This window comes from Myotis daubentonii, chromosome 11 (genome assembly GCF_963259705.1).
Source record: "Myotis daubentonii chromosome 11, mMyoDau2.1, whole genome shotgun sequence".
NCBI classification, from domain to species: domain Eukaryota; kingdom Metazoa; phylum Chordata; class Mammalia; order Chiroptera; family Vespertilionidae; genus Myotis; species Myotis daubentonii.
The window spans coordinates 72,253,516-72,276,305 of NC_081850.1; the positions used below are offsets into that span (position 1 = coordinate 72,253,516).

A 22,790-nucleotide genomic window follows, 5' to 3' on the forward strand; every position below is an offset into this window, starting at 1 on the left:
TGGACAAAGGCCAGGCCATGCACCTCCTGAGCCACGTTCCTTGGGGTGGGCTACACAAGTGGGGTGAGGGGAGCGGGTGAAAGCGGGGAGGGTGGCAGCCCAGCTGGCAGGAACGGCATAGGTAAAGGTGCAGAGGTGGAAAGGAAGGCTGTGGGCAGAGGGGCTTAAGACTGAAGGAGTCCAGCTGATGGCTGGCCAGCCTTAGACCGGGGGCCACTCTCCCTGCTGGGACAGAGAGGGAGGGGACTCACCATCAAGCCAGGAGGCCCCCGAGGCCCCTGGATGCCTTTGAAGCCGATGTCTCCAGGGGGGCCCTGAGGGAGAAAGAAGTCTGTCTGTGTCCAGTGGCCACTCAGGGGCCCCAGCAGCTTCCCCAACCCCTGGGGTCTGGCCAACCTTTGGCCTCTCTATCAAAGTAACAAAGTTCACAATTATGAAGCAGGCACCGGTGTGCAGGCTCAGGGCTGTGTGGTGTATATCTCTGGTCTTACTTAATTATTACAACAACTCTCTACTGTTATTATGCCTATTTTTCAGATGAGGAAACTGAGGCTTGGGGAGACCAAGTGACTGGCTGGTAAATGGTGGAACTGGGCTCAGAACCCAGGTTGGCTGGGATATGAGTCCCTGGGACAAGATGTGCATGCTTGGTTCTGGCCGTGTAAGTGCTCGAGAAAAGCTTGTTGGCAGAATAAATGAACGAGTAGGTAGATGGACGGGACCCCAACAGGAACAGTGTGGAGTGGGATTCTGTACCTTGGGTCCGAAGAGGCCAGCCATTCCTGGGAAGCCCATCTGGCCAGAGTCACCCTGTGGGGAGAACAGGATGAGATGGCATGAGGGGGGCCAGGACAAGGGTGCCTAGCCAGTCAGCCGGGACCCCTGGGCCTGCCTTTTCCCAGGGGCATCAGCCACTCTATCGTGAGATGACCAGGTGCGTATGAACAGTTCACAAACTAGGAACCAGGTCAACCTGGGTTCCCGGGGGGAAGAGCCTGTGCCCTCTGTCAGATGAGAAAGCGGAGGCCAGCTCAGGGATTCCACGGGGAACTCTCCAGAACACCCAGCAACTCCTGTCCCAGGCCTTCCAGGAAGAGAACGGAAGGACCCACAGGCCATTCCCAACCCATACAAGGAATGATCCCCTAAAAGGACCCCAGTCGCTGGGGGCCTGCTCTGTGCCAGGCACTGTGCGTGCACCGTCATACATGCATGTCCCACACCAGCCTGGCTCAGAGAGGGCAAGCACTTGGTTCAAAGTCACACAGCCATTATGTTGGGGAATGCACCGGCTCCAGGTCAGGTGGGAACGATTCCAGAGGCCTGGAGTATCTGGTAGGTGTCTGCTTAGCTTTTAAAGAGATTGCCCAACTGTTTCCCAAAGCCGTTTTCCCCATTTACATTCCTATGAGAGTTCCAGTTGCTCCACAGCCTTGCCACCACTTGGCATGGTCAGTCTTTTAAAATGTTCACCATTCTCACAGGTGTGTAGTAGTATCTCATTGTGGTTTTAACGAGCATTTGCCTGATTAATAATATTGATCTTTTTTCCCATAGGGTACTTTTTTGCCATATGCGTATCTCTTTTAATATACGTATTCAAACATTTTGCCCAGCTTTTTAATTGACCTGCTTCTTTCCGTTTTATTGAGTTTTGAGAGTTCTTTATATATTCGAGATATAAATCCTTTATCAGACATATGATTTGTGCTCCTCTTAGTACGTGGCCTGTATGTTCTCTAAATAGTGGCCGTTGAGGGGCAAAAGTTTTAATGAAGTCAAATTGATAAAATTTCCTTTTATGGATTGTGCACTATTCTTTTTATATAATCTTAGATTCACTTCTCTACAATTGTATTGAGATGCCCGGGCTGGGTGGCCTAGGTTGCAGGTTTGATCACCAGGGTCAGGCCACATACAAGAATCAACCACTGAATGCATAAACAAGTGGAACCATAAATCAATGTAACTCTCACGCTCTCCCTAAAAATAATTAATAAACGTTTTTTAATTGTATGGAGAATTTTTGTATCTATTTACGAGGTATACTGGTCTGTAGCTTTCTTTCTTTGTAATTTCTTATCTGACATCAGGGTAACGTTAGCCTCCCAGAACGCACTGGGAAGTATTCCTCTTTTGGGAAGAGTTTATGTAGACTTGGTATCATCTCTTCCATCAGTGTTTACTAGAACTCACCAGTGAAGTCACCTGAGCCCAGGGTTTTCTTTGAGGGAAGCTTTTAAATGACGGGTTCAATTTCTTTCCTGGGTTTTAGGCTCTTTATCTGGTTGTGATCCATCTCTCCTCATTCTGAAGGGACCACTCAGATCTCATCTCTCAGCCTCCTCCCACCCCCTCCGCTCAGGGAGGAGAGTGGCAGCTGGGACCCAGACAGCGTGCTGCTCTCCCCCGTCACAGAGCAGGCAGGTGGCTCCTGGGTCTGTGTGTGTGCACGTGTGAGCGTCGGTATTTGTGTGTGCAGGTGAGCGAGCGAACATGTGTATTTCCTGGGGTTCACTCACCGGCTGGCCTTTGGATCCAGGCTCCCCCTGGTTCCCAGGAAGACCTGTTCCGCCCTCTGTCCCCCGCTTTCCGGGGGGACCCAGCTGCCCAGGTAGTCCGCTTTCACCCTTTAGGAAACAGACCAAAATGAGCAGTCACAAGGGGAAAGGGTTCCAGGGGAGGGGGAGGGGGAACCTAGGAGACAGCACAGTGACTCCACAGGGTCAGCGGAGACCTCAGAATGGTGGGGCTCACCTGTGGCCGGGGCGGGGCCGCAGAACTCCAGCCTCCTTAAGGGGAAAGTCAGCCTCTTGACTCTGGCGCTCCCCTCACTCTCCACAGGCCTCTCCTCTTTATTGTGTCTTCCCAACAGACCATGCAGGTCCCACCCGCACACCTGCACTCACACTCTCCTCCTGCCTGAAAACCACCTCCCTCCTCTCCTTTAAACCCTCCCTGGGCCAAGGCCCCCACTCCCCCTGCCTGCTGTCCTCTCTCCCCAACTAAACCTTGAGCTCAGGAAGGGCGAGAGCCATGCCTGACTCACTCATCGCAGTCTTCCTTCCTATCTAGCCCTGGGCTCATACTGACTCAGGGCTCCTCTCAGACCCTGCCAATGTCCCCCAATCCCTTAAGGAAGCTTTTTAAAAAGATGCCTTAGAGGAGGGTCCCAGTGGCAAACAACATCGATTGTTCTACAAAGGCCCACAAGAGGGCGCCCATGGACAACTCAACAACCAGTGAAAGCAGTGGTTCTCAACCTTCCTAATGCTGCACACTTTAATGCAGTTCCTCACATAGTGGTGACCCCCAACCATAAAATTATTTTCGTTGCTACTTCATAACTGTAATTTTGCTACTGTTATAAATCGTAATGTAAATATCTGATATGCAGGATGTATTTTCATTGTTACAAATTGAACATAATGAAAGCATAGTGATTAACCACAAAAACAATATGTAATTATATATGTGTTTTCTGATGGTCTTAGGCGACCCCTGTGAAAGGGTGGTTCGACCCCCAAAGGGGTTGCGACCCACAGGTTGAGAACCGCTGAGTTAAAGGACCAGGGCCAGGGAGAGGGCAGTGTTTATAGCTGCCTGAACACACTACCCTTTAGGTTAGGTGGAAACTTGGACAGGAGCCCCTGGGAAAGGTCGGCAATGTGCACTCCATTCTCACCCAGGCCCTGGGACATGAGTGAGTGCCTCATGTCGGCATTTTAGTCAAAATCGTTATAGTTAGAACCACGGCAGAAAGGGTGAAGGGGGGGTAAGTGTGTTAGTAAGTGCCTGACCTTGAATCCTGGGGGTCCCTGTGCTCCAGGCAAGCCGGCCACACCTGGGTTTCCTCTCTTCCCAGCAGGACCCATGGGGCCAGGAGTCCCATCAGCTCCTTGCTCCCCCTGGAAAGAAAGAGGGCAAGGAAGATCCCTCATGTTTCAGGAGAGGCAGCCAAGGAGGCCGAGTGGCTCAAAGCCTGGGGGGACTCAAGGCGGAGCTGGAGGCAGGGAGGTCAAACTCCAGCATGGAGGTCACACCCCCTCTGTGTGAACATGTCTGGAGCAGAGGGCTAGAGGAACTGAGGACTTCAGCGTAGGGAAGGGGAGGGATCTTAAAGGCCAGAAGCTCATCCACTGGGCAGGGGATGTCTTCTGGGTGCTGGCATGGAGGAGAGGTGTCAGGAAGGCCACACTCCCAGGTCTCAAGGGATGAGGCAATTGCTCACACGGGGAACTTCTGGGTATGTGGGTTCTGCCCTGCTCCTCCTGCTCCATGGCCATGGCCTATGACAGCATTCCCTCCCCCCACCCCACCCTACACACACCTCATCTCAAATGGAGATGCCCAAGTCCTGCTCACCTGCTGTCCTGGTTGACCATCCCTGCCTGGAAGCCCATCTGGTCCAGCGACACCTTCAGGGCCCTGTCTCCCCACCACGCCCCGGGGCCCCGGCAGCCCCTGCAGGCCCTGTGGGTACACAAGAAGCGTTTGAGGGTTTCTGGGGAGGGAAGGGCGGTGGGGGGGAGAGGCGAGGCTGTGGATCACTCACCTGGATCCCCCTCCGTCCTGGTGCCCCGGCCTTGCCTTGCTTTCCCTTTGGTCCCTGAAAAACCAAGGGGCACCTGATGGAGGTTGCCTGGAGGTGCAGAACCCCAGGAGCTCTGGAAGCAGGGCCCTGAGAGGATCATGGGCCCAGCCCCTCCACTCTCGGACCTCAGCATCTGAATCTGCAAATGGGCCCAAGTGCCTGGCCTGGAGGCCCAGGGGCAGAGCTGGCCTTGGACCCTGCTCTGGGCCTGTCTCTCGCTGGTCCCCGCTGCAGGGGCTCTGGGCCTTGGCAGCTTGCTGGTGGGAGCCTGAGCCGCCTCCCCCCCCCCCCCCCCCCCCCCGCCGGTTCCCTCCCTTTGCTGTGGCCCTTACGGCCCTGCCTCCTCCTTGCTGTGTGCTTGGGCCAGACTCTTCCGTTCCCAGGGCCCCAGTCTCCCCCGTGGACACCCAGCCCTCTTACCTCTTCCCCTTTCGATCCTTTGGGTCCCGGTCGCCCCCGGGGTCCCGGATGCCCCTGCAAACCAAGGTGAGATGACGCAAGGCAGCCCCAGGATTCTCTCCCGGGGAGGGTGGCCAGTCTCCGCCTGGAGGGGGAGGGGTGGGGAGGGGTTTGGGGGTGCAGGCTCTGGGGGTGCCCCCAGGATCAGGGCAGGAGAAACCAGAATGGGCTGCCCCAGGCCCTCCTGCAGGGAGGGTCCCTTTAAGCTTTAAAAGGCCCATTCTTTAATTTCCCCCATAGCGGCTCCACCCGCCCAGGGCAGGAGGGGGGACAGGGCAGGAAACACCACTCACGGGAAGGCCCTGCTGGCCCGCATTTCCACAGAGGCCGGGGACACCCTCCTGTCCCTGGAAGTCAAGGAGAGACAAGTGAGGGGGCCCATTCTGGGGGGGGGGGGACTTTCGCCCTGGAGTTGCCCCGGGGAGCCCTTGCTCTTCCTAGCCTATGTCAGGGTCCCGCTGAGCCTCAGCTCCCCGCGGCAGGACGCAGGGGAGGTGAAGAGGCTGCTAAGGGCCCAGTGCTCACTGGTTCATTCCGCGGCTGGGCTCCTGCTGCTGCCCCTGCTGCTGCTGGGGGTCCCGGCACAGCTGGGGAGCCGGGGGCCCTCACAGGGAGGGGTCTTTCTCCCCCACGGCCCCCTCTAGCTCCCTCAGAAAGGTCTCGGGCCAGACCCTGCCCTTACGCCCCGAGCCCTCTTTCAGGGGCCTGTGCTCTGAGCCTGGGCACTCCTGGTGGGAGGAAGGGCTTGTGTCCAGGTGAAAGCTGTTCTGATCCCCAATAGCACGTGCCAGGGGAGGGGCCTGGGGCCGAGGAACACCCCCTGTAACGCTCCCACTGCAGCCAGCAGGGGGCGCGCCGATACTTACAGGGTATCCAGGGTCCCCTGGCTCCCCGCGGTCTCCTCGATCACCCACAGGGCCCTGAATGACAAGGACAAGAGCAAAAATGGGCCACCAGGTGCAGGGGATGCCTGATCTGGGCTTCATTGGCCATGCCCTCTTCGGAGCTCCAAGCGGCCTCACCCCTGCTGAGCCTCCCCTCCCCACACAGCAGGAGGCCGGGGTCCACCTTGGCCTTGGTCCTGGGGATGAAAGTTGGAGGGGGGTGGGGCGCTTACCGGATCTCCAGGTGGCCCGGGGGGCCCCTCGGCCTTGCCGTCCTCGCCCTGCTCCCCCTGTGGACACAGAAGCAGCTTTAGGACAAACCACCTGCTCTTGGTGAGTCTGGGCGATTCCAGACACTCCACCCACACTGGGGCCGAAAGGGTCTCCCTCAGAAATGGAGACCAGCCTATTAGGGTTACAGGTGGGAGACAGGCCAGAGAGGGAAGGGGCAGGCGTGCAGTCAAAGCCAGCCCTGGGCGTGGAACAAGATTGTGGCACACACAAGAGTGCTTGTTAGCATCCCCCCTGAGCACCCCCAGCCAGCGCCTCCGGCTGAGAGCTCCCTCGCGGTCAGGTAGCTCCGAGCTCGTGGTCACACCCTGCTTGCACAGGACCTTGGAGCTCCTCTTCCCAGCTGAGAAGTGGGTGTGGGGTGAAGGGGCCATAGAAATACCCATGGGGGTGGGATTTCGTGAAACGATGCAGAAACCCTTGCATGATGCTCTGCAGGGAGTGACAGTAATTCCAACAGGCACTCGCTGCGTCCTCCCAGCAATCCTATGAAGCAGGCACTACTAGTGTTATTATCCCATTCTACAGATGAGCACACGAAGGCACAGAGAGGTGATGTGAGCTGCTCAGAGCGACTCAGTCCTCAATAGTAGCGTCCCTTTCTGTAGCCTTTGTTGGGAGGAAGGAGGCCAATAACCAGCTTTAGGATGAACCTCCTACCCTCGGTGGGGGTCCCAGAGAAGGCCCTGGGCTGCCCCAGGTGGCACTCAGCAGAGGACCAGCTTAGGGATTTTGTCCATGAGACAGTGTCCTGTCTGCAAATGGGATTGTAACACATAACAGCGTTGCTCTGAGGGCCCAGGGAGGAAAGGCTCATTTAGCTATCAGCACGCTACTGCACACAGTAGGGCTCAGTCAATGAGATTGCAATGCCTAGCAGCATTACTCTGAAGGCCCAGGGAGGAAGGGCTCATGTAGCTGTCAGCACGCTACCGCACACAGTAGGGCTCAGTCAATGAGATTGCAATGCCTAGCAGCGTTGCTCTGAGGGCCCAGGGAGGATGGGCTCATGTAGCTGTCAGCACGCTACCGCACACAGTAGGGCTCAGTCGATGGCTGTAAGATTGCTGTTGCTGATTATAATAAGAGCAGGATGATGAGTGGCATAGATGTAAGCAGAGTTTAGAGAGGAGGTCCTTGGGCCATAGAAGACCACACTGGGTCCTGGTCCACCTGTCAGACAGGTGGCTGGACGCCACATGCCAGCGACATGGAAGGTGTACACAGAACAGCAACCTCAGGCCTCAGAATGTTCCAGCCGCAGACAACACTGGGGTCACCTCCTGTGGGGCACTCAAGTCAGGGCACCTCTGAGCCCCCTCACTGTCAGCAGGATTTGAAGGGGAGGCCTGAGAGGCAGGAGAGAGGGGAGCTGGGCCTGGGGCTGGAGCCCATCCCAGGCACGAATCAGTCCCCGGGGCTGGCGGTGGCTGCACCTTGGCCCAGGGCCTCTGTGGCTCCTGCGGGCAGAGATGGAAGGCAGGAGGGATCTGGCCCCAGGCCTGGAACCAGTTGTACCCAGGAGGGTGGCCCGGGGTGTGGGGATTCCCTCTCCGCCCTGTCCACTCTCTATGGCTCTGTCCTGGGGCTCGTCCCGCTGTGGAGGGAGGCAGCTGCACAGGGGACTGGGGGAAGGGGCTGCGTTCACCTAGTGAGTTCTGTGTGCCAGGCATTTTATGAGCTATGCCTCATACACTGTGTCATAGAGCCCACCCCTATGCTGCTGCCACTGTTGCCCCACTTTACAGATGGTGAAACTGAGGCCCAGGGAAGGAAGGGTCTTAGCCAAAGGCACACAGAAATCAAGGGGCGGTGTGGGCGAAAAGCCAGCTATAGTGATCTCTCCCTCTACCCCCCTTGAGGCTGTGGTCTGGGGATGCATTTTTAGGAGCAGAGAGCTGGGGAGCCCCTGCCATCCTTCTCCCTCTTCCTAGGGTCTCATCCCATCACCCAACCCCTCTGCCACTGCCTTCGTAGATTCAGATCCCACAGGGAACTTCCCAGTGAACAGCATCTTGGCTCATGGAAGCATCTGCCTCTGGCGAGAGAAGCTGGGTCTGGCCTGAGGCAGAGTCTGAATCCTGGTCCCGCCGCCCCCCTCTGACCGGGAGCTGGTCCCTGGGCGTCTCGGAGACCGGGTTTCCCCACCTGTCACGTGGGACTCTGATACCTCCGGGTGGAGGTCAGGGCGAGGGTTAGGGAGAAATCTTGTGGAAAGAGCTGTACTTGGCTCTTATGCTTCGAAGGGCAGGTCTCCCCAGGACCCTGCTCTCTCTTCCCTCCCTGCCTGTGGTTGGCTACTCATTGATGTTACTATTTTTATTTTTGAGCTCATTAGGGCATCATTCCGAAGCTCCCACACTAGATCAATCATTATAAATCCATGCATGCCTGTTGCATTGCCGGCCAATGCATGACCAAACTAATCATACCACGCGAGTCAGAAAATGCGTCTGGCTGACATATAGGTGATGTCTGGCTTAGCCTCCCCAAGGTACCCGCCCACTTAACAGATGAGGCAATCAAGGCTCAGGGAATCCAGGGGCCCCACCCAAGGCCCCAGTGGACTTACGGGATTTGGATTCCACTCTCAGCAGCCGTAGGGACTACTTCTGGGGCTGTCGATGGCCCAGAGCAGAGAGGTACCCCCCTTTTTGGGGGTCTGTGTTAGCTCCTCCTGCACCAGACTGTGAGGGCCCAGGAGGGACTCTGGGAACCGAGAGGCACTTTCTGCGGTTTCCCAAGTGATGTCAGAGCCTGTGGCTCACTCTGATGGCAGATCTGTTCTTCTCCAAGCAGGAGAATGGGCCAGCTGGCCAGCAAGCCGGGCCAGGGTGATTCACCCACAGCGGGATGTAGTTAGTGGGGAGCTGACTCGACAAAATGCAGGAGGGCCGAGGAGGCAGCGGGGCAAGGAGACAGCGCGGCCGCCTGCAGGCGGACCTTCCAGCTGAGCCATCGGGAGCGGAGGGAGGAAAGGAAGAAGGAACCTAGAGCCGCTACCATATGACTCAAGGATGGTCTCAGGGCCAGCGTGGCGCTGCCTTGGGTTCTGACCCAGGCCCCACGCCCTGGACCTCTGGCGGTCCCACCTGCACAGTGGGGCAGGGCACAACGACCAGCAAGGTTCCTTCTAGCAACTCCTCTCCTTTTTTTTTCTAATCCTCACCTGAGGATATTTTTTCCCATTGATTTTTTTTTTAGATTGAATGGAAGGGAGGGAGAGAGACACATCAATGTGAGAGAAACACATCGACAGGTTGCCTCCTGCCCGTGCCTGACCAGGGCTGGGAATTGAGCCTGCAACTGAGGTATGTGCACTTGACGGGAATCGAACTCAGGACCCTTCAGTCCAGGGGCCAACACTCTATCCACTGAGCCAAACCGGCTAGGGCACAACTCCTCTCCTTTCCGGCATCTGGAGCCAAGGGCGGGGGGATGGACGTGCCTCCCCTCCGCCTTGTGTGCTCCTCTGTGGTCAGCAAATGCTGGTGCTCCTCCGCTCCCTCCCCAGCCCCCTCCTGGCTCCTGCCGGGCGACCTCATTCCCCAGCAAGGCTCCAGCTCCCCTGTGCATGGGGATGAGGGAATTCGTAGTCTTAGTCATGGCGTGACTGCTCTCTATTTGCTGGACCGAAAGCCCAGGAGGGCAGGGACTGGGTCTGTTTTGTTCTGGCGCCGGGCACAGAGACCATACCCCGTGCATGTGTGGGGCATAGGTCTGAGGGCTCCTGCCTCCTGGCCGCCGTGATGTGAGCAGGGGTGAGCCTGCTGTGAACGTCCCTGCTGTCCCAGCCACAGTGCCCGGGGCTTGCTCCTGCCGGCCCGGTATCGGGGGGCAGCTGCTTCCCACAACCCAACACCCACCTTTTCGCCCTTTGGTCCCGGAGGCCCGAGGGGTCCCGCGATGCCTTTGTGTCCCTGCAGGAAACAAGAAGGCGAGGCATGAGGTGAGAGCATGGGGGTGGGAGGGCTCAGAGGGACTGGATGAAGGACGGACTCGGAGATGGAGACACTGGGCTGTGCAGCCGGGCCCTGGCTCTGCCCCAACTTGCTGTGTGACAGCTGAGCAAGCCGGGCCTCTCTGGGCCCTGGCCCCTAGACTGGCCGTGTGGGTCCCCGATACGCCTCTAAGGGTGGGTCCGCTTGCATGGTTGAGGACTCCGACCTCCGTGCCCTGGAGCAGGCCTGGGACGAGACCGTGGGAGAGCGGTGTGCCCTCTGGGGCAGGGGCAGAATGCTTGCCCAGTCCGTGGTCAGACCGCACATATGGATTCCTCCGTGGGCCCCAGCACCCTCTCTTCCAGTTTCCATCTCCTTTCCTCTGTCTCCTGCTCTACTCCCACCTCCTCCCCTCCCTGGGGACCTCTTACACACACAGGATCCACCGCTAACTGAACAAACCAGGCCTTGCACACACCTTCACCTCCCGAGCCTCCGATTCCCTCCCTGAGCAAGCCCTATGCCGCGGGGCCTGGTGCCCCAGATGTGTATGTGGGTTTGGCTTAGCCGCCTCCGGGGATGCCAACTTGGATGCAAAACCGGCCAAGGCTCTTTCCTCCCACAGAGCGCAGAGGCGAGGTACACGGGCACCCACCATCAGAGGAAGGACTCAGAGAGGGCGCAGAGGGAGGATCTCTGTCCACAGCCCCCCGCCCCCGACCTGGCTGCCGATGGTCCCCGCCTGGTGTGTGGGCCCAGGTGCTCCCTGGGGCAGGGGAGTCTAGGACTCTCCAAGGGCCCGAGGGCTGGCCCCCAGATGGGAGGTGGTGGAGGTGGAGTTGCAGAGGGGGGAGGTGAGATTTCCTTACATCGTAACCGGCCAGTCCCGGTTCTCCTTGGGCCCCCATCCGTCCTGGAGCGCCCTACGAAAGGAGGAGACGGCGTTGGTACGCGTGTGGCTCCCACAGCAGGGACTCGGGCTCGCTCTGCCCCCCGGGCTCCAGCCAGCTGAGCCCAGCAGCCTGGCACTGACATTTCACCCAGAACCCAGGCCGGAGGTCAAGGTGAGGAACAAGTGGCATTGTCCCCTCTGTCTGAGGCTCCCCTCCCCCCAGAACCTTCCTTCTCCCAGCTCCAGGGGTTCCTGAGAGCCGATGGCTCAATTTTCCCCAATTCTGTGAGCAGAAGGGTTATAAAAAATTAAACTATATGAATTACAGTTCAGTGATATGTAAAACAACGGCAACAGGTATTCAAAACTCCCTCCTCGCTAATTAGTTTACATTTTACTGTTTATTACCTAGGCTCAGAGGTTAGCGTCTGTGTGGCGGGAACACTAGCTAACAGTGCGCCCTGCGCGTCTGCCCCGACCGCCCATTCCAGGACGTCACCTTGGCAGCTTGAACTCAGCCCTGGTGGCAGCATTTCCACCAGGACACGGGCAAGTGCCCCGGCCAGCACGGCTGCTGACCACACACTGGCAGCTCAGAGATGTGTGTCACCCTCGTCTGCCACCCCCCCTTGCCCCTCTTAGGGTCTCCTTCCCGCTGCAGTGGTCACCCCCGGGCCAGCGATGGCTGGGACAGCGTCAGAGCCGCCCAGAGAGCCAGCAGCTTCGCCTGATCCTCGCGATCCCGTTACCAGGGGGAATCTCCTTGTTTAAGAAAAGCACACCCAAGAGCCTGGTTTAATGAGATTAAGATGAACAGGGCTCATTCATCCGGGGCTTCAGGAGGCCAGGACCCGTCAGACGGTGTGGTGTGCGCTCTTCCAGCTTCTGCAGGCCCCAAAGGGACCCGTGATGCAAAGGGAGTGGCTGAGACAACAGGGGTTCAGCCGACAGCTGGAGTGGGGAGACCTCCCTTTTTGCCCTTGGCCCCTCTGCCCATAACTGACACCACCCACCCCACCCCACCCCACCCCGAGAGTTCTCACCGTTGGTCCCAGGCTGCCCCGGGACCCTTTAGGGCCTGGGGTGCCAGGGGGTCCGGGGTCTCCAGGGGCTCCCATCTCACCCAGCTGTCCTTGGTAGCCCTTGGCACCCTGCAGCGGGAGGAGAGACAGGGCGTCACCAGGCCTCTGGTGGGAGGAGGGGGTTAAGTGGGGAGAGGGAGGGGGAGAGGGAGGGGGCCACGGGTGGGTCATGGCAGGAGGAGATGGGGGTATCTTACCTTGGCCCCGGTCCGGCCCTTCTGGCCTTGCTTCCCTGGTTTTCCTTCAGGACCCTGAGGGAGGAGGGAAAGGAGGAAAAGATGAGAAATGAGGGACAACTAGGCAGGTCCACGCAGCATCACAGCACTCGCTCTGGAGGCCGACTGCCTGGGTTCCCCGCTGATTCTGCACTCCACGTCCACATGACCTTGAGCATGACCTGACTTCCTGTGATTGGCGTATTTGTCTGCAAAGCGGGGACAGAGCCGAGGATTCAACCTGGTGACACAGTGTTGTGCTGACAAGGCGCCTGGTCCATAGTCGGTGATGGATAAACGGCTGTTGTCATGGTTTCTGTTAGGGGCCCAGGCTGTCCCAATGCAAACTGCTCCCTGCACTGAGCTCTCTCCACGTGCCATGAATTGTTCCATCTGCCTAGCGACCCCGAGCCTGAGGCCCGATTCAGACTCCCTCCCAAAGAGGAGGCAGCCGAAGTGCCCAAAGGGAAAGCCACCTGCCCAGGGCCCCTGCTGACCCACGGCGGGGCCGTGATTCCCTGTCCAGGGCTCAGGTGCCAGCTGGTGACACCAGGCAGGCAGGAGACATGCTGTAGGCCCTCCCTCCTCTCTGAGATACTGAGTGTCGCTTCTGCTAAGCCCTGAGGTCACATCCCACTGCCAGGGTCCCCCTCGCAGGAGCTAGGGCTCAAAGGGCTCCTCACAGGAGGGCACTGTTCCAGGAAGGCCAGGTGCCCTTCCCACTCTTCCACTGGGGCACCCAGGATACCCCTTTAATAGGCCACGCTGCCTCTTCCCCCCAAGGCATCCCCAAATGCTACTCTCTCCTGCGCTGCCTCAAGCGGGGGGCGGGGGGGGGGGGCAATCTGGCTTTGTCCCCATAGTTAACAGGAAACTCAGTTCGAGGCAGGGCTGGGGAAGGTGAATGAGTGTGAGAGAGATGAGAAAGCAAGACAAGGAGAAGAGAGCCCCAACCCTGGGCCACACTGGGTTGGGACATAGGGGGTAAGGCAGACAGCACTTCTGGCTTGGAAAGGACACCAACTGCCCTCAGAGGAAAGTCCCTTGAAGGCCCACCCCTCCCAGGGAACTTTGAAGAACACCTATGTTCTTGGCAGGCACTGAAGAGCTGGTTTGATTCGATCCCCTTGGCTGCATTAGCAGAGGCACATGTTGTAGGATGAGGGAGGTGATGGTCCCCTCTCAGAATAGGAGTTGCCTTCTCAGAGGAGGCAAGGACTAATTGTGATGGACAAGGGGTCGGAAGAGGGGATCCTAGAGGAACAAGGATACACCTGGGCTAAACTAGAGGGACTTGGTTCCCGGTGCAGATTTCGGCAGCTGCCCTGAGGATGGCCCGAGAATGAATCTTACAGGTAGGCCAGCTTTGATTTAGAATAAGGGACAAATGCCTGCTCCAAAGACACAAAGTGGCCAAAAGGTGTTGGAGAAGACAGCTTTGTGCCAAAGGGAGGTGCCAGCCACACCATTCTGGGGACCTCAAGCCAGAGGAGTAGTGGCCCTGCATCCCAGTGCTTGAGTCTTCATGTGACCCTGGACAAGCCCCTGCCCTTCTCTGTGCCTCAGTTTCCCCACCTTTACCACGAAGGTCTTGAACTAGCCTTGCCTGTCCATGTATGGCACTGAGAACTTGAAATGGGGCTACTGTGACTGAAGAACTGAATCCTTAATCTGATTAAGTTTTAATGAACTTAAATTTAAATGTAAAAAATGGGCAATTAAATTACTGGAAAACTTTTAAGTATGTTAGGAACAACTTGGGATATGAATCTACATTTTCAACTTTGTATTTTATGAAACCTAAACACAGACCCAGTTTTTTCCCCAATAATAATTTAGCATCTGAATTGAGAGGTGCTATACATATAAACTACACACTGGGTTTCAAAGACACAGTATCAAAAATGCAAAATACCTTATTAATAATTTTTATATTGTTTACATGTTGAAATGTTTGTATGTGGGATATATTGGAGCTAAATAAAATGTCACCATCATCAATTTCACCTGTTTCTATTTACCTTTTAAAAAATGTGACTATTAGATCATTTTAAACCACACATGTAGCTTGTATTCTGTTTCTGTCAGACAGCCATGGACTTGACAAACCCCAGGTCTCTTGCTCCTCTAGTAGTAAAATCCTAGCAATGGTCATGGCCTCAACCATGGCCAGGCAATGTGTCCACACTCCACCTCTTATCTCATTCAATTCTCAACATAGAGCTCAGAGGAAGGGATTACTTATCCCATTTTAGAGCTAAAGACACTGAGGCTCAGTGGGACGAGGGCCAGGTTAGAAATGAGACGTGAGCCCTCCGTTTCTAGGTGTCCCTGGGCCCAGGCTGGTCCTGGTTGGGGGATTGTGAAATCAGGATACAGGGGCTGCTGGGCTTTGCTGGTGGACGGAGGTGACTGCAGTGGCTGGCTCCTTGTCCGAAGGAGAAAGGAGTCAGTGCCAAAGTGTCCAGTACAGGGCCAGGGAGACGGAGTCACCCCCGGGCAGGCGGGCAGCTGGCCACTGGTTCCGACGGCCCTCTGCAGCTGGGAGCGTCCCCATGGTGTGGGAAACCCTGAGCAAGTGCTGGCGCGTCCAGTGCGGGGAGGCCCCGGGGCCAGAAGGAAGACTTTCACTGGGCCCCCATCCATATAGATGTATTTCGGGAAAAGCCCTGGTGGCTCATAAAATTCTATTTTTAAACACTCAACTGTTTCCAGCCACAGAGTGGGAGATACTTGTCCTGCAGTCCTGATGCCAAAGAGACTCAAATACAGGGTTCTCACCACCTCCGTCACCCGACACACACTCAGCCTGGCCTCAATGATCCTCTTTCCAGTTCCAGTGACAACAAAATATGAACATAACACTACCACCACCACCACCATCACCACCACCAAAACCACCAGCATCACCATGTCCACTGTCACCACTATTGCCACTGCAATCACCATCGCCAACACTATCACTACTGCAATTGCCACTATCATCATCAAAAATCCCCACCACCATCCATCATCACCACCGCTACTACCACCATCACCACTATGACCACCAACACCACCACCATCACCACTATCACTACCACTATCATCATCATCATCATCATCGTCATCATCACCACTATAACCATTATCACCATCATCATCACCACCACCACCAGCAGCTTCTAGTCATTTCCTTTCCCAAATTCATAAAGGCAATCTTTGATATTTCTGTTGCATTTTAGAAAACGCTTTCCTATCCAAAGTTTTCTTTTCATCAATGAGAAAACCAAGGCTCAGAGAGAGGCAGTGATCTGTTCCAGGTCATGCAGAGAGTGAGATCAAGGTCATGAGCCAGATCTTAACCTTTGGACTTTGGGTCCGGGGCTATTTCTGCCGCACACTTCTGTCCTTTCCACAGTTGGGATACTCAAAAGCTCCCTGAAAAAGGGCCCCTGGAATGTCGGGACTCAAAGTGATCTCAGCACACATTCCTTCCAAATCCTTCATCAGACCACAGGCAGGACTGAAAGAGGGCAAGGGTATGTGGGAGGTCACACAGCAAGTTCCTGCTAGAGAGTCGGGCCAGTGTCCTTCCCTCTGAACTCGTCCTGTAAAATTCAGTGTGGCTGATGTGGGGGTTGGGCAGGATGTGGTCGGTGGGGTACAAGGGGGCTGGTTTGTGCAGGGGTTCATGCTAAAGAGAGTGATATTACTCTCGCGGTACTGGGGAGCCATGGGAGGTTTAGGCAGGAGAGGGAGGGCCACAGCAGAAGACCCTGAGATGCCTGCTGCCGAAAGGCCTCCCCACCAACTGCCTGAAATAGGCACGAATATCATTTATCCCCAGGAGCCCTCCGTGTGGCACTCAGCCATGTACACTCACCCGGACGCCAGTGATGCCAGGCAGGCCAGGGGGGCCATCTTCGCCCATCAGTCCCTCCTGGCCCTTCTCGCCACGCTCACCGTCAGGCCCTGGGTCACCCCTGTCCCCCTGGGTGGGAAGGGCATGAGGAGAAGAGAGAGAATAAATTAGTCATCAAGCCCAAACCTCAGGGCTCACTCAGACGTCCACAGCTGACCAGCTTCTGCATTCATTCTCTGACGGTTCCCTGAGCTGCCACAGGATTGTGCTGGCACAGCCCCATGGCACAGGGAACATCCCTGACATGGCAACTGCTAGTGTCCGTACCTGGTGGCTCAGGAAAGAGAAGACCCTGACCACCCCCCACCCCACCGCCCCCATGAAGTTCACAGGAAGGGACCAGGAAGGGGAGACTAGGGTTCTCTCTCCAATGTAGGCACACGGGGAAGACAAGAATCGTAAGAAGCTGAAATAAATTTTTCTAAAGGAAAAAATTCACCCAATTCTGATTCTCAGAACTCTCCCATTTTCCTGAGTTGCATTTTTGACCTTTGCTCACATGCAAAGTTTACAGCGTTCATAATAAGAGGTGATGGTTTTGATGGCTATGAACCCGTCTCAGAGCAGCGAAACAGTGGTTCCAAGATTATACAGCCAGTTAGCAACGAGCTAAGCTTTAAAGGCAGAGTCCAATGAGACTGCGTGGTTCCATAGTTCTCTTGTTAATATCTTACTGTACTGGGAGCACGTTTTCCCATTGCTGTCTGCTCTGTGTGGCTCTCATTCTCACTGGCCCCAGAACATTCCCTCTGGCGAGTGGATGGCAGCTAGCACTTGTACAGAATCGTGCCGCCCATGTCCCGCTGTGTCCGGCAGGCGGGCTGGGCACGGGCTGTTGCCCTTGGCCCCATGGGCAGAGTAGGTGCGGGGGGCTGCAGCCTAGGCAGTGGCCGCAGAACGCTGCCTCCATTGGGGCTGGCAGGCCCGGTGGGACCTGTGGCTGGTCTGAAGGTGGCCCACTGTGACTATCAGAGAGACCATAGGGAGAGGGTATGACGTCATGGGTGTGGGAAGGGTGGGTGGGGAGCGGGCTTAGAGAAGCAGTGTCTTTGCCAGTTTTATTTCCTGGCGCCACACTTTACGAGGGACTCGGATAAACTGGTGTGCGTCCCGGAGAAAAAGCGGGTGCAGAGGGCATGAAGCCGGAGCCTGGGAACAGGGTCGCTGAGAGCACGCACTGCAGGCCGCTCCTGCTGGGGCTGGGGCTCTGGGTGCAGGGGGCTGGTGTGGGGCGTTTCTAGCTCAGCCAGAGATGACACAGATGAGGGAGAGAGACTCCAAGCTGTGGTGTGGGCCAGCGCGGAGCAGACCTGGGCTCCAGGAAAGAGAGAGGCAGGTTGCTGCCTGAGGCTCCTTCCTACCGAGATTCTCAGATCCCAAGCGGGGCCTGGCGTGGAGACAGGGATGGCCTGATGACACTCTTGCAGGCCCCCCTGGCTCCAGGATTCCCCTTCTGGCCTGTGGTCCCTGGCCACCCGCTCTCCCGGCTCTGAGAGGCAGGCAGCCTGCTCAGGTGGCTGAGCGGCTTTTCAGCCAAGGGCCTTGGCCCAGGCCCTGCAGGGGCTCTGGCTCCAGAGAGCTCCCACACCCTCACATCTGGGCTCTCACACAGCTGGGCGGGCGGAGCAGGGGGAGTCCTTGTGGATCCCATGCAGAACGGGCTCTGGGTGCTGAGAATCCCAAAGTCCTAGGACATCTGCCAATGCACCGAAGAGGCTTGCGCGTTGCCTAGTCAACTCTCTCCACTTACAGATGAGGACATTGAGGCCCAGAGAGAGAGGCAGAGACTTCCCAACACCACACGCAAGTCAGCGGCAGGGCACTGGCTCCTTCTGGTGCCAAGGTTCAGTGGTCGGGGGACAATACCTCCCTCACCTCTGGGGTTACGCTGCCTACATTCCAATCTCGCTGCCACTTCTCACCAGCTGTGTGACCCTGGGCAAGCGCCCTGGTTTGTAAACTAAGCACGTGCTGGATAAAGGCTCGCTGTGACTAAGAGTCGCCGCCACCGTCCTCAGCACCATCGACGGGCTGGCTGTCAGCTCTCTGTTCTCTGTGAAGTGTGTGCACCTCCCAAGGGTTGTTTTCACCGGGAAGGTGATTGTCAACAAACAGACGCCATAGAGAAAACGGCTTCTCTCCTGGGATACAGGCGGGGACACTGCACGTGGGTGTGGCTCCTCTGCCCCCTGGACTGGGGAGGACTGGCCCTGGAGGGGGTGACAGAGGAAGCAGCCTGGGCTGCGGAGCCTCAGCAGGTGCTGGAAGGACTGTGCGAGGCACCAGACCTGGGACCCCTCCCATCCCACCTCAGCCATGATTCCAAGGAGCGGGAGGTGGCTGCCCAGAACCGGGCAAGCCTCCACGTCCTGCCTGTTTTCTCGCCTGTGCCCTGGGGATGCGAAGGGATCTGGCCCACAGGGCTGCTGGGGGGATTACATGTGCTCACTCAGTAAAGCTCCTAAGGCAGGTGGTGCAAGCACACGGTGGGTACACAAAGCATTTTAGCCAGAATGTTCTTCAACATCACTGACAGGGAACAGGTACTTGGCACAGGGCGTGGAGGGGCTGTCAGATGCTCCCGTTTACACCCTCGGTGCAGCTGGGTTGAGAGAGGCAGACAGGGGGCGCTCTTGCCCTTGCAAGATAAATATAGGGCAGGTAGATGGAAGCCAGCAGGGGCCTGTCCGGGAGGCATCCCGGGAGAGGGGGAAGCTCTGGACCAGAGCAACTGCAGGGGCAGGGAATGGGGGTGGAGGTGTAGGGGTGGGGGAATTCAGGCCCAGAGAAGAGGGGTGCTCATCTGAGCTCACATGGAGAATAAATGGATGACAGAGGGGATAGGGGTCGGGGAGACTCACACAGTGTTACTGGTCAGCACTGGGGAAAGCCCGCTCTTGGGTCAGGGATGGAGGCCAGAGACAGGCCTGAGCGGGAGGTCGGGCTGGTACCGGAGGCAGCGCCAGCACCTCCTAAGGCTCTAGCACCTGCGGCTGACAGATGACGTGGCAGGTCTGCGTTAGGCCCTCAGGCTTTGATGCCCATGAGCCCCGGGTTTGAATTTTGGATCCTCCACTCACAGCAACAGACACTGGACAAATGCACCTCTACCTCCCTCTGAGCCCCAGTCTCTTCCCCTTTAGGGTGGGCACACGGTGCAGAGAGCAAGCCAAGGCTTGGGTCTTGGCTGTGCGAATCATCCGCTGTGTGCGCTTGGGTAAGTTGGCTAAGCCCTCTGAGTCTCTCTTCATCTCTCTGTTTATCTAAATACAGACCTTAGCCCAGGGGTCCTCAAACTACGACCCGCGGGCCACATGCAAATACAAATATTGTATTTGTTCCCGTTTTGTTTTTTTACTTCAAAATAAGATATGTGCAGTGTGCATAGGAATTTGTTCATAGTTTTTTTTTAAACTATAGTCCGGCCCTCCAACAGTCTGAGGGACAGTGAACTGGCCCCCTGTTTAAAAAGTTTGAGGACCCCTGCCCTAGCCCATAGTGTTGATCACGGTGAGCCATGTAAAGGACTGGCACATGCGTGACTAGTCCTCCATAGGGGGTGCTTATAGGTCATGGGTGGTGATGATGTTTTCCCTGATCTTTTGGGATGTTTGGAAGATCATCGATATCAGAGCTGCTGGTGTTCAGGTACCACCCTTAGCCAAGAGAGGCTGCACTTTTGAGAAGGGAAGTGGGGAGGAGTGGAGGGTGGGGATGGTCCTCAAACCCACCCGAGCAGGGTGGGGACAGTGGGCAGGGCTCACCCTCACCCCCTCTCGACGGGAACAGCCTGAGGTCTGCTCTCGGAGCTTCAGGAGAATATGGTGTTTCTGGGAGAAAACTTAGGGACTGGATGGGAGGGCTGGGGGGGGACAGGGAGGGGCAGTTCCAGGACACCCCCCTCCCCAGACCCTGCACCCAGGACACTTACCTTCAGCCCGTCCGGCCCTGCAGGACCACTGTCACCTTCGAGGCCCGGCTCTCCCTGGAAAGCGTGGTGGGAGAAGACGAGGAGACATTACTGGGGAGGGGCCCCCTGTGCTTTCCCTTCTTCCCCCTCCTTGGAGCAGGACCCCCAACCCCCGATCTCTGGGCAGTGGGGCCTGGCGCACACACAGTGGGGGCTGACTCTGTGAATGACAGGGGGGTTGAGGCGCCCACTCAGTTTCAAGAAAGGAGAGGCAGACGCCCCAGCACAGCCTGCCATCTGCAGAGTAGGCTGGCGTGGAGGCTGCCGGAGGTCTCGAGTTAGAAACTGCTGGTCACAGAGCCATCCTGGTTGGTTGGCTAGACCGGGAGGCAGTGCGGCCTAGTGGCTGAGGAAGGCCTTGACGTCAGGCAGACCTCAATGGCCCCACTGGGCTTCCCAATCATTGACCACAAGCAAACTACTCAGCCCTCAAAGGAGTCTGTTTTCTCATGTGAAAATGACGAGCACCCACAAATGGTAATGGTTGGAGATGCTATTCCTGGAATTGGAGTGAGTCCTCACGGAACTCCTTGGTGGAATCCCATTTCTCAGATGAGGAAAGTGAGGTCAGCCCTCAGGCTTTCTTGCCAGCAAGTCTGGGAATGATACCCAGATCCGGATTAACCCAAAAGAAACCGATTTCTTGGTTGCAGGCCTTCTCAGAGCCTTGAAAATGCTACCGCTAATATGTAAGGGGGAACACCGAGCCTGCAGTGTGTCCCAAACGTGCTGACCACAGAATGCTTTTCTTGGAAGCCCACCTCTACACTGTGGAAACACTGCCCCACCAAGACAGACTGCCGGAGGCTGTAGAGACTCATGATCTATTTCTGCAAGTGAGGAAACAGACTCAGGGAGGCTGAGCAAAGCCCTCCCTCACCCCAATTTGCTGCAACTTACCCGCTGCCCAATGAGGCCTTGCTCCCCAGGGGTGCCCAGAGGCCCAAGGTCACCCTAGGAGAAACCAAACACAACTCCATGTGGCTGGGTAGGGCCAGCCCCAGCCCTCACTAGCTCTGACTGGGGGTGGGGCTCCTTACTCCCAAGAACCAACACGAAACTGACAAACGCCAAGCAGAGCCCCTGTGGCAGCAAGCCCTGGCCACCACCCCCATCATCACGGCTCACACTTCTGTAGCGTGTTCCAAGTGCAATGGGCCCTTTAACATGGCTCGGGTCGGGGCACAGTGGAAGATCTGCATGGGACTAGAGTCGCCTGGCATACGCAGGTCCCTAACCTCGGATCTGACCCTTGGACAACGCAGGTTTCACCGGCACCGGCCATCGAAAAAGTCCTCCTGTAAACGAACATGCGCAGTTCCAACCTGCGTGGCTCAAGGGTCAGCTGGACATTTTTATTTCACGCATTGAATTCGCATGACAGCTACCAGGAACGGCATCTCCTTTTTGTAAGTGAAGACGCCGAGGGGCCCGGGGTGACGTAACCAGCCCGCGTTCATGGCTAATAAGGAGCAGCTCAGGCGGTCTGGCTCCAGGGAGTAAGAGCTCGGAGATGGCAACTCTGGCCGGCCACCGCGTTGACTCTCCCCGAGAGCCTTGAAGAGCAACCCAACAAGGAAGAGGCCCTAAATAAGCCAGAGTCAATGTCACCCCCTCCAAGGGACCCCAAAAGGGTCTCTCTCCTGAGGTGATTTCCAAGCTCCCTGCCTGTCACTCTCTCCCTGCTGGTGTCTGGGGCACAGGAAGAAGCCAGCTCTGAGCCCTCAGCCCTACCCAAACGCCCCCACATCTATCTGTTTTATCGACAGGGTGGTTTTCTGCGTTGTTCAAGCCGAGACTGACAGTCCCAGGCCTGGTCCGACTCCCTCTGAATGGCTGGGGGATGCAAGCACAGATGGCAGTCCCACAGCCTCTGGAGGACTCCCCCAGGCCCTGCCTCCACAATGCCCTCAGGCCACCAGCATCGCAGGCATCGCTCATCAGCTGGGGGCCTGCTGAAGGGCAGCGTCCTCTTCCAACAATGGAGCGGAGGGCAGCTCTCTCGGAGCCTAGGTACCCCTGGGCGCTTATTCCCCAGCAGGTGATGAGGAGCAGCAGAGCTGAAATGCAGATCGTATCGGGAGCCAGGAGGTAGGGCCGCCCCACCGTGGGGGTGGGGGCAGGTGCCAGAGAAAACTTTGCAGGGCGGGGCTCCGGGTTGGCTGGGCCCTCTGCTGTGGCCACAGCCAGGCCCAATCCCCAGCCAGGTGCACGGAGAACCCACTCTCCTGAGCACAAGGAAGGCCCGTTTCTCTTCGGTGGGGTTTCAACTAGTCATTTTGCTCTTTCATTCCTCCTCACCTTCATCCCGGCTTCCCCAGGAAGGCCCGGTTCTCCCACTGCCCCCGGCGGCCCCTGCAAGAAAATGCCATTGGTCCCTTCTAGAGGAAACGCCAGGCCCCCCTCTGGTTGTAAGGGAGGCGATGCTGAAGGAGGCTCAGAGAGGGCAAGGGCCGTGCCCAACGTCACACAGCGTGAGAGACAGAGGGGTCTGGGAGCTCGGAGCTGGGACTAGGGGAATGGAGGTGATTGGGCTCAGGCGGCTGAGCTGGGGCTGC

At 57.1% G+C, this 22,790-nt stretch overlaps 1 protein-coding gene across 2 annotated transcripts in view; it reads right to left on the minus strand.

Annotated features, from left to right (window-relative positions):
• Window positions 1-22,790, minus strand: part of COL27A1 (collagen type XXVII alpha 1 chain) — a 129,001-nt gene that overhangs the window by 10,004 nt on the left and 96,207 nt on the right. For both annotated transcript variants that reach the window (XM_059657888.1, XM_059657887.1), the window contains exons 34-51: window positions 22,534-22,587; window positions 21,133-21,186; window positions 20,194-20,247; window positions 16,224-16,331; window positions 12,341-12,394; window positions 12,105-12,212; window positions 11,039-11,092; window positions 10,095-10,148; window positions 6,171-6,227; window positions 5,920-5,973; window positions 5,347-5,400; window positions 5,015-5,068; window positions 4,556-4,609; window positions 4,366-4,473; window positions 3,801-3,908; window positions 2,523-2,630; window positions 757-810; window positions 252-314 (exon numbers count right to left, since the gene is read on the minus strand). In XM_059657888.1, the coding sequence (XP_059513871.1) occupies window positions 252-314; window positions 757-810; window positions 2,523-2,630; window positions 3,801-3,908; window positions 4,366-4,473; window positions 4,556-4,609; window positions 5,015-5,068; window positions 5,347-5,400; window positions 5,920-5,973; window positions 6,171-6,227; window positions 10,095-10,148; window positions 11,039-11,092; window positions 12,105-12,212; window positions 12,341-12,394; window positions 16,224-16,331; window positions 20,194-20,247; window positions 21,133-21,186; window positions 22,534-22,587 (1,254 nt within the window). The remainder of the gene's footprint in view (window positions 1-251; window positions 315-756; window positions 811-2,522; window positions 2,631-3,800; window positions 3,909-4,365; window positions 4,474-4,555; window positions 4,610-5,014; window positions 5,069-5,346; window positions 5,401-5,919; window positions 5,974-6,170; window positions 6,228-10,094; window positions 10,149-11,038; window positions 11,093-12,104; window positions 12,213-12,340; window positions 12,395-16,223; window positions 16,332-20,193; window positions 20,248-21,132; window positions 21,187-22,533; window positions 22,588-22,790) is intronic.